The sequence below is a fragment of the Onthophagus taurus genome, chromosome 7 (assembly GCF_036711975.1).
Source record: "Onthophagus taurus isolate NC chromosome 7, IU_Otau_3.0, whole genome shotgun sequence".
Taxonomy (NCBI): Eukaryota; Metazoa; Arthropoda; class Insecta; order Coleoptera; family Scarabaeidae; genus Onthophagus; species Onthophagus taurus.
In genome coordinates this window covers 5068299-5082263 of record NC_091972.1, presented here as the reverse complement: position 1 = coordinate 5082263, position 13965 = coordinate 5068299, and the positions used below count along the sequence as shown (strand labels likewise).

General features: G+C 28.5%; 3 protein-coding genes across 7 annotated transcripts; 1 reads left to right on the top strand and 2 right to left on the bottom strand.

Moving 5' to 3' along the window:
- Positions 1-297: 297 nt before the first annotated feature.
- LOC111429216 (uncharacterized) lies at positions 298-3393 on the bottom strand. Of its 4 annotated transcripts, none has more exons than XM_023065066.2 (3): positions 2020-3393; positions 1077-1960; positions 298-1023 (listed from the first exon to the last, which is right to left on the bottom strand). In XM_023065066.2, the coding sequence occupies exons 2-3, from the start codon at positions 1860-1862 to the stop codon at positions 598-600; spliced, it is 1212 nt and encodes a 403-aa protein (XP_022920834.2). In that variant the 5' UTR covers positions 1863-1960; positions 2020-3393; the 3' UTR covers positions 298-597. The 4 variants fall into 4 exon arrangements, with proteins under 4 accessions (XP_022920834.2, XP_071053844.1, XP_071053845.1 ...); XM_071197743.1 differs by having other exon boundaries at positions 2139-3393; XM_071197744.1 differs by having other exon boundaries at positions 1077-2178; positions 2238-3393.
- Positions 3394-4657: 1264 nt separating this feature from the next.
- LOC111429220 (uncharacterized) lies at positions 4658-9372 on the top strand. Of its 2 annotated transcripts, XM_071197745.1 has the most exons (3): positions 4658-5201; positions 7291-8851; positions 8907-9372. In XM_071197745.1, the coding sequence occupies exons 2-3, from the start codon at positions 8069-8071 to the stop codon at positions 9330-9332; spliced, it is 1209 nt and encodes a 402-aa protein (XP_071053846.1). In that variant the 5' UTR covers positions 4658-5201; positions 7291-8068; the 3' UTR covers positions 9333-9372. The 2 variants fall into 2 exon arrangements, with proteins under 2 accessions (XP_071053846.1, XP_022920841.2); XM_023065073.2 differs by lacking the exon at positions 4658-5201 and having other exon boundaries at positions 7138-8851.
- Positions 9373-11297: 1925 nt separating this feature from the next.
- On the bottom strand, positions 11298-13909 carry LOC111429212 (uncharacterized). The gene is made up of 2 exons (XM_023065062.2): positions 12523-13909; positions 11298-12471 (listed from the first exon to the last, which is right to left on the bottom strand). The coding sequence occupies exons 1-2, from the start codon at positions 13303-13305 to the stop codon at positions 12043-12045; spliced, it is 1212 nt and encodes a 403-aa protein (XP_022920830.2). The 5' UTR covers positions 13306-13909; the 3' UTR covers positions 11298-12042.
- Between the last annotated feature and the right edge of the window lie 56 nt (positions 13910-13965).

Here is a 13965-nt window from a genome sequence, read left to right as displayed (position 1 = left end):
ATCCTGGTTTGTATCAAAGTATTTTAAAGTCAGTTCCATGCTGTCGTAAAGTCAAGATTGAACACTTTTCTTTTCTGACAAATTGCTTTCTATAAGCTGCCCATCCGAGTTTGACTTGTGTAACTCACAAGTCTGGTTGCCTCGGGATTTTCGTGTTCTAGGTACACGTATATATTAATCAATTCGATGCGTTTAGCCATTCATCGGAATCCTGCTTTTTTTTGGCTGTTAGATCTCAAGATTATTTACTAGCCTAGATGTTATGATTCCAATTTCAGCTTCTACTGCTTCTACGAGAACTTCATCCAGTCTGGGTGCTTTATTAGGTTGCATATTAAAAAATACTCCTTTAATTTCTTCAATTGCAATATTAGGTTGTTCTTGAATCTAAATAATCTTTATCTAGCAATATCTTAGTGTTCGGAACTAAACACCAAGTCACTTTCTATGTTCAGTATAAGAACAAATAAGTTCTGACCACGATGCTAACGACGATGTTGAAGTAATACGCCTTTGCACAAGATGAAATACGAGGTAATAGTGGGAACAAAATGACATTTTTACTTAAGTGAGAATTTATTTTAAATAAAATTATAATTACAAGAAATCACGTTCAAGAAAATGTTCCACAAGCATTTTCATTCTTTGTTGATAAATACTTCGACCTTCAAAGTCTTCAGTTGGATTAGAAACTTTCAAATCATCCCCATCCAATAAATTCGGTACATTATCTTTTTTGGCTAACATCAAAAAACCACCGAAAGCCATCGTCAAACCAAATTTAGCATACTTTTTCCAATGACTCAAATAAACCACCTTTGGATAAATTTTTCTTGGATCACTTCCTAAGCTTTTTAAGAAATCGGCTAAAGTGTTATAATAGAAGTTGAAGTATTTATCAAAATTTTTTATGATTTCCTCTGTGGCCACGTTATAAAAAAAATAAGAAACATCTAAAATTGGAGAATTAAATCTTTGGATTTGCCAATCAACTAATTTGATATTGACGGGTTTTCCATTATCCTTAAAAATATAAATTAAATTTTACCATTAATGTTTTGATTAAATAAACTTACATCATAAAGGAACATCATGTTGTTTGACCAACAATCTCCTTGGCATATTACAGCGTAATCATCAACAAATTTATGAACATTACAAGCGTGATCAATTAAAATTTTCCGTAAATTTCCACACGAATTAATTAATTTTTTATCTAAATCGGAATCCAAACCATTTAAAAACATATCTATGGCCATACCCATACTTTCACCTAGCATTGTCTCAAAAGCTGTTACAAAATTATCTTTCATATCGAATGTAAGTTGTTTAAATAAATCGGGTTTTTGATCTTTCAAAGCATAAGAAAGTGCATGATATTTAGCAAAAGTCTTCAAAGCTAGTACGAAATGTTCTTCGTCAATAGTAGTTTGAAAATCTCGCAAAGTGTAACCAGAAAGTCGTAGATTTTCCAATATAATAGGGGTATAACCATCAAATTTAATGTTAGTTTTAACATGTTTTGGGACATTATCAAAAATATTTTCTTTTAATCCCTTTTCTTCTTGAATTTTCTTCATTTCTGGATAAATTTCTTGATAGAAACGAAACTCAACGTCAAACGCTGCTTTAAGAGATTCGATGATATCATTTTTCACTTCTGGTAAATATTTTACGAACAAATTGATAGTTTTTTCCGTATCTTTAATTTCTATAGCTAACGTCTTTGATGCATAACCATCACCTATTTGAGATCCAGGCGAAATTTTTATCGTTGGTGGTGAAGCAAAGTTTTCATTTGCTATAATATCATCGATCGCACGTTTTACACATGGCACTAAATCTTCGGTTGTGTTACCCATTATAAAGTTTATATAGAACTTGTTCTTCTTAATATCGAAACGATTTAATTCGTTAACGTGTGTAGGGTTTGATTTAAATAGACCTTATCTGGTTGTTTCTAAAAACGATAAGAAGCTTTAAATTTTTTTAATTTCTTCATTTTCATGTAATAAGTACCTACTCATAGATAAAATTATTATTTATTTTACGTTATAGTATTGATTTTACAATGTATTAAAAGATATTGCTTAATAATTACTTTACCCAACAACTATTTAATACTAATTGTGACTCACTTCATCAGTTAAAAGCCATAATTGCTTTTTTCCCCAATTTCTGTAAAAATGCTTTCGTCAACATTTAGTATCTCGGTATTAAGTTCAAAAAGCACAAACTCTGTTAAGATTTTACTTCCAAAATGTATTACACTCCTCTTCTAGAAACGCCTCTTCTACGTTTCTTAGATATTGAAGAATTGTGTATGAATCTTCACACTTAGTTAGTGTCCTGCTTCTGGATTTTTTATCCAATCACATTTATAAATAATACCAAATCTTGTACTGCACTATCTTTTTTTTTTGCTTTGATACAAATGCTTCTTCCAATAAAGTAAAATTCTTACGATTAATTTTTTATAATTAATATAATTATAATTAATTGAATTGTGCATTATCATGAGTGCAGCGCACTTTATCTTCAAAGCAATAACTTGCTGGGACATTCTTCTGGTACATCCAAACTTTAAATGCACCAGCAACCAACTATTTAGAGCAGCTGAGACGACACCTAAAGAAGAAAATATTTGTTCCACTACGAATAATTCGTATATACGATATAGTAGAAAAGTTAATAAGTAATCAGTAAGGTTTATCATGATTATTACAAACAATACCAAATTATTGTAAACTCATTTTAAGTATAACTACATTGCAAAGCGAATATTATATAAAAAGGTCACAATACTTTTTCTTTATAACACTTCGTGTATACTAACGACTTAATTATGTTTAACCCGTTGATGCCCACAATTCATTAATTCCATTAATAGAATACCTCCGTTTTTCTCCCCTCCACGAATTATTGTGACTTTATGCCTTTAACGTGTAGAAAATGTTAGAAATTTCTTTCGTTAAAAAGTGGCTAGTAAAAGGTAAATGACATTTTCTATTTTTAAACTAATATTATCTATTATTTTACGTTGTGTTTATTGCCCTAACAAATTCTCAACACATTTCCATATATCATCTATATCAGTGGTGTCCATACCGTCGATCGCAAAGCAGTTTAGAGTCGATCGCCAAGAAAATCATGAATCTGAAATATCTAATACCTGAGCCTCAGAGCAAAAAAAAGGAAGGTTACTATAAACCCTTCGGTCGATCTTGCCAAGACATTTATTTAAAAAGTCGATTTTGATCAAAAATTAGTGGACACTACTGCTCTAAATCGATTAAACGTCAAAATTGTTGATTTTCGAAAATTAACTCAATCATAACTCAAAAACTAAAAGCGATGGAGAAATACTTTTTATACATAAAACCTTAGTAATGGACCATAAAGACGAGATCTATAAAAAGATTGAACCCAATTATAACCGTTCTTTATTTAGTAGCTTTAAATCGACTAAACATCAACATTGTTGATTTTCGAAAATTAACTCAATCATAACTCATAAACTAAAAGCGATGGGGAAATATTTTTTATACATAAAACCTTAGTAATGGACCATAAAGACTAGATCTATAAACAGATTGAACCCAATTATTACTATTTTTTTTTATAAGCTCTAAATCGATTAAACATCAAAATTGTTGATTTTCGAAAATTAACTCAATCATAACTCAAATACTAAAAGCGATGGAGAAAAACTTTTTATACATAAAACCTTAGTAATGGGCGATAAAGACTAGTTCCATAACATGATTGAACCCAATTATTACCATTTTTATTTATAAGCTATTTATGAACATTTAAATTGTTGATTTTCGAAAATTAACTCAATCATAACTCAAAAACTAAAAGCGATAGAGAGAACCTTTTTATACATAAAACCTTAGTAATGGGCGATAAAGACTAGATCCATAACAAGATTGAACCCAATTATTACCATTTTTATTTATAAGCTCTACACCGATTAAACATTAAAATTGTTAATTTTCGAAAATTAACTCAATCATAACTCATAAACTAAAAGCGATGGGGAAATATTTTTTATACATAAAACCTTAGTAATGGACCATAAAGACTAAATCCATGACAAGATTGAACCCAATTATTACCATTTTTTATTTATAAGCTCTAAATCGATTAAACATTAAAATTGTTGATTTTCGAAAATTAACTCAGTCATAACTCATAAACTAAAAGCGATGGGGAAATATTTTTTATACATAAAACCTTAGTAATGAACCATAAAGACTAGATCCATAAAAAGATTGAACCCACTTATTACCATTTTTTATTTATAAGCTCTAAATCGATTAAACATTAAAATTGTTGATTTTCGAAAATTAACTCAATCATAACTCATAAACTAAAAGCGATGGGGAAATATTTTTTATACATAAAACCTTAGTAATGGACCATAAAGACTAAATCCATAACAAGATTGGACCCACTTATTACCATTTTTTATTTATAAGCTCTAAATCGATTAAACATCAAAATTGTTGATTTTCGAAAATTAACTCAATTATAACTCAAAAACTAAAAGCGATGGGGAAATACTTTTTATACATAAAACCTTAGTAATGAATCATAAAGACTAGATCCATGAAAAGATTGAACCCACTTATTACCATTTTTTATTTATAAGCTCTAAATCGATTAAACATAAAAATTGTTGATTTTCGAAAATTAACTCAATTATAACTCAAAAACTAAAAGCGATGGGGAAATACTTTTTATACATAAAACCTTAATAATGGACCATAAAAACTAGATCCATAAAAAGATTGAACTCAATTATTACCATTTTTTATTTATAAGCTCTAAATCAGTGGTGATCATAATAACGTCGATTGCAAAAAAAATCATGAATCTGAAATATCTATATCTGGGCCTCAGAGCAAAAAAAAAAAGGAAGGATACTTTAAACCCTTCGGTCGATCTTGCCAAGACATTTATATAAAAAGTCGATCTTGATCCAAAATTAGTGGACAACACTGATCTATATTAGTAAATACGATAAGTACAAAAAAATACACTTTTTCTCAAAAGTTTCAATATTGGAACTATGGGCTAAACTAAATGGTCCTTAACGACTTTTTTAATAATTTCAGATCCCTCACAACTGCAGAACTCATTTAAATAATAGAAGACGAGGATGTTTGGGCCGCTGATATACAGCCTGATTCAGAGTAAGCGCCTGATTTTTTTTAGCCACACTATGGGTACTACTTTCAAAATATTTGGCAGTAATATGTTTTAGGACACTCTCTACACGATGGTGATATCATATTTTCAATTGGACGAATTATTTCAAAATGGCGACTGTCAACTTTTCTTTTTTAAATGGAATGCCAAAATTTTTTTTTTATTATTGAGATCTTAAAAGCATTCTTTTTACGACAGTATTTTGTTTTTCTTAAAAATTCATTTCTTTCCCCATCCAAAAGGAACCTAATATTTTAATCTATACTCTGTTTTTAAACCAGGAGGAGTATTTTAAATTAGTTAGGTAGTTGATAATTCGACAGTTTCGTGTCATTATTGTATATTTTGTGTTCTTAAACCCTTTTTTATTATATTTTGAAATAAATATACTCATAACTTCAATGTTAATTTGTATGTATAGTGTTGACGATAACAAACGAAAATAAATGCAATAATAAGTAAATAAATAAATAATAATTATTAATTTAAATTTACCGCCAAAATATCTAGTGATATTTTCTGGTGATTTTTTCCAGTGTAAATCTGACTTTCGCGTTTACTCCTCCTGGTTTAAAAACAGAGTATAGTTCTAGTGCAAGTGTTAGTTCTAGTTTTAATTGTTATTCAGCGCTAAGTTGTATATTTTTAAGTTTCGGGTTTAGCCCTGTGTCTTCAGACGCTGAATGTTAGGTAAGGTTAGTTTTGTTTACAAACATTAATTATACCATGAAGTATTCTTTGGCAATTTGTAATGGCAATTATAGCGTGAAGTTTTCTTTTGTAATGTCAATTATAGCGTGAAGGAATGTGAGGTAAGGTTAGTTTTGTTTACAAACATTAATTATACCATGAAGTTTTCTTTGGTAATTAGTAATGGCAATTATAGCGTGAAGTTTTCTTTTGTAATGTCAATTATAGCGTGAAGGAATGTTCGGTAAGGTTAGTTTTGTTTACAAACATTAATTATACCTTGAAGTTTTCTTTGGCAATTTGTAATGGCAATTATAGCGTGAAGTTTTCTTTTGTAATGTCAATTATAGCGTGAAGGAATGTGAAGTAAGGTTAGTTTTGTTTACAAACATTAATTATACCATGAAGTTTTCTTTGGCAATTAGTAATGGCAATTATAGCGTGAAGTTTTCTTTTGTAATGTCAATTATAGCGTGAAGGAATGTTAGGTAAGGTTAGTTTTGTTTACAAACATTAATTATACCTTGAAGTTTTCTTTGGCAATTATACTCTGTTTTTAAACCAGGAGGAGTATTTTAAATTTGTCACTAGATTGACCTTGCACGTGATTGGTTGAATGCGAGAAAGGTTCACACACAGGCAATTTTGAATTTGAAGGTTAGGTTATTGACAATTCGACAGTTTTGTGTCATTATTGTGTCCTTCTTTATTATATTTTGAAATAAATACACTCATAACTTCAATGTTAATTTGTATGTTTAGTACCAACGAAAATAAATACAATAATAAGTAAATAAATAAATAATAACAATTATTAATTTAAATTTACCGCCAAAATATCTAGTGATATTTTCTGGTGATATTTCCTAGTGTAAATCTGACTTTCGCGTTTACTCCTCCTGGTTTAAAAACAGAGTATAGTAGCGCATGAATGTTTTACATTCGATGTTATTTTTGTCAAAATAAATAAATAAGTAGATGTTTATTACAAAATAAAGTTTAATTGTTTCTTTTGTGTCTAGCGCTACTTGATATTTGGACAAAAATAACATCGAGTGTAAAACATTCATGCGCTACTAGATTAAAATGTGTGCTTTTTGATGGGGAAAGAAATGAATTTTTAAGAAAAACAAAATACTATCGTATAAAGAATGTTTTTAGGACCTCAATAATAAAAAAAAAAATTTGGCATTCCATTAAAAAAAAAAAGTTGACAGTCGCCAATTTGAAATAATTCTTCCAATTGAAAATGTGGCATCACCATCGTGTAGAGAATGACCCAAAACATATTACTGCCAAATATTTTGAAAGTAGTACCCATAGTGTGGCTAAAAAAAAATAAGGCGCTTACTCTGAATCAGGCTGTATTTATCACTCCTCCAGATGATGGTTCAGCACCATAAGTGCTGAAGATAGCGGCAATGAAGACTTCTGCAACGATATCAATAACTGGATGGTCGACAGCTTCAAGCGGAAGCTATGGCGAAAATTACAAATCTAGGACGGACTTTCACAACTGATGATAACGACACTGCAAACCTTTGTCAGAAATACAAAAGAACTTACCAAAAAAAAGAAACTGGCAAAAATCCGATCTTATTGCTGGGTTTCCGGATCCCTTCTGATCCGGTGGAATGCTTTGAGTTTTTTCTTGATGATAGTATTATATAATTTTAGGCAGAAATGACGACATTATATGCACAACAAAAGGGTGAACTTAAATTCCGACTTTCCAATGAAAAAATAAAGTGCTTTTTTGTCATAGGGCTATTATCGGTCTATTCTGTTGTTCCTAGACCGTCTAATCGTAATCTTACTGCTTACAATTGGTTTCATACCCACATACCTGGGATTAGGAAACATCTATAACCTTACCTAAAGTTCTTCACAGGTCATTGATCCTAAACAGTTAAATAAGTAATCTTGCAAATCATCGTTACAAAAATGAAAAACTTTTATTATGACGATTACAAGCAAGACAATTAAAAAAATAAATATCTATTGGTACAAATCTCTAAACAATACAAAAACTCTTATCGTTGTAGAAATAATCAGATAACGTCTATTAAAATGAAGCACTAAAACATTAATGAATTAGATCGTTTTCATATTGTGAAAAGCAAGTTTTGTTAAGATTTTGATTTCATCTAATTCGTTCATTATGAGTAATACAGTCGAAGATTTAGTGCCAAATGTAAAACGTGCTATCGATGATATTGTAACAACTGAGTTCGCTTCACCACCAACCATAAATATTTCGCCCGGATCTCAATTAGGTGATGGTTACGCTTCAAGAACCTTAGCTGTAGAAATGAAAGATACGGAAAAAACGATCAATTTGTTCATAAAATATTTACCAGAATTGAAAAATGATATGATCGAATCTCTTAAAGCAGCGTTTGACGTTGAGTTTCGCTTTTATCAAGAAATTTATCCTGAAATGAAAAAAATTCAAGAAGAGAAGGGATTAAAAGAAAATATTTTTGATAATGTCCCAAAACATGTTAAAACTAACGTTAAATTTGATGGTTATACCCCTATTATATTGGAAAATCTGCGACTTTCTGGTTACATTTTACGAGATTATCAAACTCCCATTGATGAAGAACACTTAGTGTTGGCTTTGAAGACTTTTGCTAAGTATCACGCATTATCTTATGCGTTAAAAGACAAAAAACCTGGTTTATTTCAAAAACTTACTTTTGATATGAAAGATTCTTTTGCAAAGATTTTTGAATCAATGCTAGCTGAAAGTTTTGGGCAGGCCATAGATATGTTTTTAAATGATTTGGATTCTGATTTGGATAAAAATTTAATTCATTCGTGTGGAAATTTACGGAAAATTTTAATTGATCACGCTTGTACTGTTGATAAATTTGTTGATGATTACGCTGTAATTTGCCAAGGAGATTGTTGGTCAAACAACATGATGTTTCTTTATGATGTAAGTTTATTTAATCAAAACATGACACAAAACAAAATTAATGTTTATTTTTAAGGATAATGGAAAACCCGTCAATATCAAATTACTTGATTGGCAAGTCCAACGATTTAATTCTCCGATTTTAGATGTTTCTTATTTCTTTTACAACGTAGCCACAAAGGATACAATAAAAGATTTTAATAAATACTTCAACCTTTATTACAATACTTTAGCGGATTTCTTAAAAAGATTGGGAAGTGACCCAAAAAAAGTTTTTCCTAAAGCGATTTATTTAAGTCATTGGAAAAAATACGCCAAATTTGGTTTGACGATGGCTTTCGGTGGCTTTTTGATGTTAGCCAATAAAGATAACATGCCAAATTTATTGGAAGGAGATGATTTAAAAATTTCTAATCCATCCGATGACTTTGAAGGCAGAAAAGATTATCAACAACTCATGAAAATGCTTGTGGAACATTTTCTTGAACGCGATTTCTTATAAAACGAATTTATTATAAAAAAATAAATCATTATAAAAATAGCATTACATAACAATTATTATTAACCACTTAAAATTTTTCTAATCATTAAATTACTAAAAAATGACTCATTATATCAGTTTTATCAGCAATCCATTTAATCAGATAAAAACTTTATTATAGAGTAATACACCTAAATCATTCAAAACTCTACAATATTACTATACTATTACACTTTTTTTCTTAATTCTAAATATCTGACATACTTATCATTAATTAAAGGGAACGTGATGAGTAGGGCACGGAACTTTTGTAACAAAACGATACGATTTCGTATACTCGTTCACAGCAGAAAATTTCTTACAAAAGTTGTTCTAAATTAAATTCTAAAACAATTTTCTCAATAAAAAATATATACAAATTTTTTTGACGTTATGTTCTTAATTATTGATCAAATCAAAAATTTTTATTAACAATATTTGTTTAGAATTACTTCAGGAACAGTGTTTGTTAATAAATTTTTTTGCTAACTTGAAATTTTAATTTCCCTCTGAATAGTATGCTATCAAAATTAATTATCTCAATAATTATTGTTTTTATCAAAAAATGTTTTAAATAAAATTTGTTTCAATTTCGATTTTGAATCAATTATCTTAATAAAAATTTTTTACATCTCTATTAATTAAGCATCTAAGTGTGATTATGGATAAAAATGGAAAAATTATTATTTTGAGGTTATCTCCTTAATTATTGATTAAATCAAAAAAAATTGTTGACAAAGTTTGTTTAGAATTGTTTCAGGAACAATTTTTGTTAACATAATTTTTTTCTAACTTGAAATTTTAATTTCCCACTGAACAGTATGCTACAAAAATTAATATTTTTGAGGTTATATACTTATTGTTGATTTAATCAAAAAATGTTGTTAACAAAATTTGTTTAGAATTACTTCAGGAACAGTGTTTGTTAATAAATTTTTTTGCTAACTTGAAATTTTAATTTCCCTCTGAATAGAATGCTATTAAAATTAATTATCTCAATAATTATTGTTTTTATCAAAAAATGTTTTAAATAAAATATGTTTCAATTTCGATTTTGAATCAATTATCTTAATAAAAAATTTTTACATGTCTATTAATTAAGAATCTAAGTGTGATTATGTATAAAAATGGAAAAATTATTATTTTCAGGTTATCTCCTTAATTATTGATCAAATCAAAAAAAATTGTTGACAAAGTTTGTTTAGAATTGTTTCAGGAACAATTTTTGTTAACATAATTTTTTTCTAATTTGAAATTTTAATTTCCCACTGAACAGTATGCTACAAAAATTAATATCTTTGAGGTTATATCCTTATTGTTGATTTAATCAAAAAATGTTGTTAACAAAATTTGTTTAGAATTACTTCAGGAACAGTGTTTGTTAATAAATTTTTTTGCTAACTTGAAATTTTAATTTCCCTCTGAATAGTATGCTATCAAAATTAATTATCTTAATAATTATTGTTTTTATCAAAAAATGTTTTAAATAAAATTTGTTTCAATTTCGATTTTGAATCAATTATCTTAATAAAAATTTTTTACATCTCTATTAATTAAGCATCTAAGTGTGATTATGTATAAAAATGGAAAAATTATTATTTTGAGGTTATCTCCTTAATTATTGATTAAATCAAAAAAAATTGTTGACAAAGTTTGTTTAGAATTGTTTCAGGAACAATTTTTGTTAACATAATTTTTTTCTAACTTGAAATTTTAATTTCCCACTGAACAGTATGCTACAAAAATTAATATTTTTGAGGTTATATACTTATCGTTGATTTAATCAAAAAATGTTGTTAACAAAATTTGTTTAGAATTACTTCAGGAACAGTGTTTGTTAATACAATTTTTTGCTAATTTAAAATTTTAATTTCCCTCTGAATAGTATGCTGTTCTTTTAATCAAGATTTTCTCAGCGGACGCCACTGAGAACGAGGGGGGGGGGGGGAAATCGTATCGTTTTGTTACAAAAGTTCCGTGCCCTGGTGATGAGCAATTTAACTAGCACGCAATATACAGCGTGTTCCATTTAAAAAACTTAAGAAAAAGCCATTTGAAAAACATCAAAAATAACTAAGCTGTATAAACCTCCTGTATAGAGTATGTAATATCTTTGAATACTATCATCTACCTACTGGCTTTGACTATTGTCTGACGTAGTTTCAAGGAAAAAATGTCGATTTTACATCGTTTTTAAAAAGATCCTATAATGGGCACATTTTGGAAGAACAGTTGAATATCTCAGGAACTATGAACGCTGTGAAATAGTAACATATACAGATGTATAAACAAATTTAGTTGTATTCATAATATGATCAAATATACAGGGTGTTCCATTTAAACAAATTTATGTACTCTTTGCTACGCCTAAATGGAACATCCTGTATAAGTGAAAATAATTTTACGTAATAAAAAGTGATGAGTCAAACAACTTTTGTATAAAATATTTTTTTATTTTTCAACTAACAATCTGAGTAACAATTAATCCCCTTTTAACTTATAAAACCGATTTCGGTAAATAAATCATCATCAGATGTATACGAGATTAATAAAATTATAATACTAAAATAATTAATATCACCTTTTTATTTAAAACATTAAAAATCTATACAAAATTTACATTGTAATTTCGTTACAAAATTTAATTCATATATTTACGTCAATCACACATTTTTATACATTTATTTTAAATTTATATTAAATTATTATCAATAAAATGTTGCATAATAACTTTAACTCTATCAATATAATCCTTGTGATTTTTATTAACATGAGTTAACGAATCGGTATCAAACTCTTGCTTCTCAAAAAAGTCAGGGACTTCATCCTTTTCAAACAACTGCAATTTAATCACACAAAATGATAAGGCAAGGCCGAAAGGTGCGAATTTTCTCCAATGATCTATAAAAACTTCACGAGGAAATAACTTTTTTGGATCACTTCCTAACTCAATAATCCTTTCGCATAGGGATTCGTAATAAAAATTTAAGTAAGTTTGAATCTTATCCAAAGTTTCTTTTGTGGATAATGTATAAAAAAAGTAACTAAAATCCAACAGCGGTGAATTATATCTTATACATTGCCAATCAATTAATTTAACATCGATTGGCTGATTTTGATCCTAAAATAAAAAAAAATTAATAAACAATAACATTTAATTTTTGTTACTTACGTTATAAAGGAACATTAAATTGTTTGATCGACAATCTCCTTGGGAAATTACAGCATATTCATCAACTTTTTCTCGGTTATTTTTAATAACACCACTTAAACGGTCTAAAAGATTGTTGCAACGTCCCAATATGATTTTATCCAAAACGGGATCCAAACTATCAATGAATTGATTAACAGAGCTTATTAACATTGTTTGTAACCCAACAGTTTCAAAACTGTCACTAAAAAAGTCTCCTAAATCTTCGGAAAGACGTTTAAAAGTTTCAAAGTCTTGATCTTTTAGGGCATAAGAAATTGCATGGTATCTAGCATAAGCTTTTATTGATATTCTCAAATGAGAATCATCAATAGGAGTTTTGACATCTCTTAAAACGTAATTTAAACATTTTAAATTTTCCATAATAATTAAAGGTGCGTCACCGTTATTAACCTTCGTTTTATAATACTCAGGAATATTATTAAATGGATCATTAATTTTTTTGTTTAATTGAAATTTAGTAAACTCTGGATATATTTCTTCGTAAAATCTACGTTCAGTTTGAAAAGCTTTTACAAAAATGGTTTTAAAGACTCCACTGATTTCTTCTGGCAAATATTTTACGAATAAACTTAATGTTTTATCATCATTACCTTTAATTGAAACTACGTAATTTTTCGATATAAATCCGTCTCCTACATCGGAACCTTTATTTACATCTAATTTTACAGGAGTTTTTATTTTCTCTTTAGCAATTAGTACATCTAAAGCCGTTTTTACACTATTTATCATTTGAACTTCCATTAATAACGTTTGATGATCACTTCTCTTTTGAATTGATCGATATCTTACAAGTGAATAAATACATGTTGTGTTCAAATGAATTTAAAAGAGGGGATAATTGCAGTGAAATTGTACTGATGAAGTTTTTTTATCTATTTTTCTATTCTTCCATAATTAAAAAGTTATTAGAAATATTTGATAACTTGTAGAAATGGATCATGTTTTTTTTACAACTTGATGCTAAAAATTAATTGTAGTTTTATAGAATTTACAGTAAATGATTTTAATACATTTTTGGTATCTAAAGTTGGCAAATATGAGCTATCTGGTAGATTCAATCGTTGATGAGGTCCACCCAGTATCGGATATGGACAAATTCGACATAGAAATCAGTTTTTGCTTTTTCTGACAAGTGGCAATAATTATTATTACTGCTGCCCTCCAAATATTATTGCTTTTAGGGTGGCCTGACTATCCGTGAAAATGTTTATCAATACATCTTTTTGTCCCTTTTCTACGTTCAAAACGAAGCAGAAGTTTATAGCAAGAACTTCTGCTTGAAAAATGGTTATGTCCAAACTGAGGAGCAATTTAATCGGATCCAACTCTCTTTGAAGCATCGGTATGGGCTCTTCTTTTAAGTTGAGGCTCGCCCATCATCCAATCATCCCTGCTTCTAAA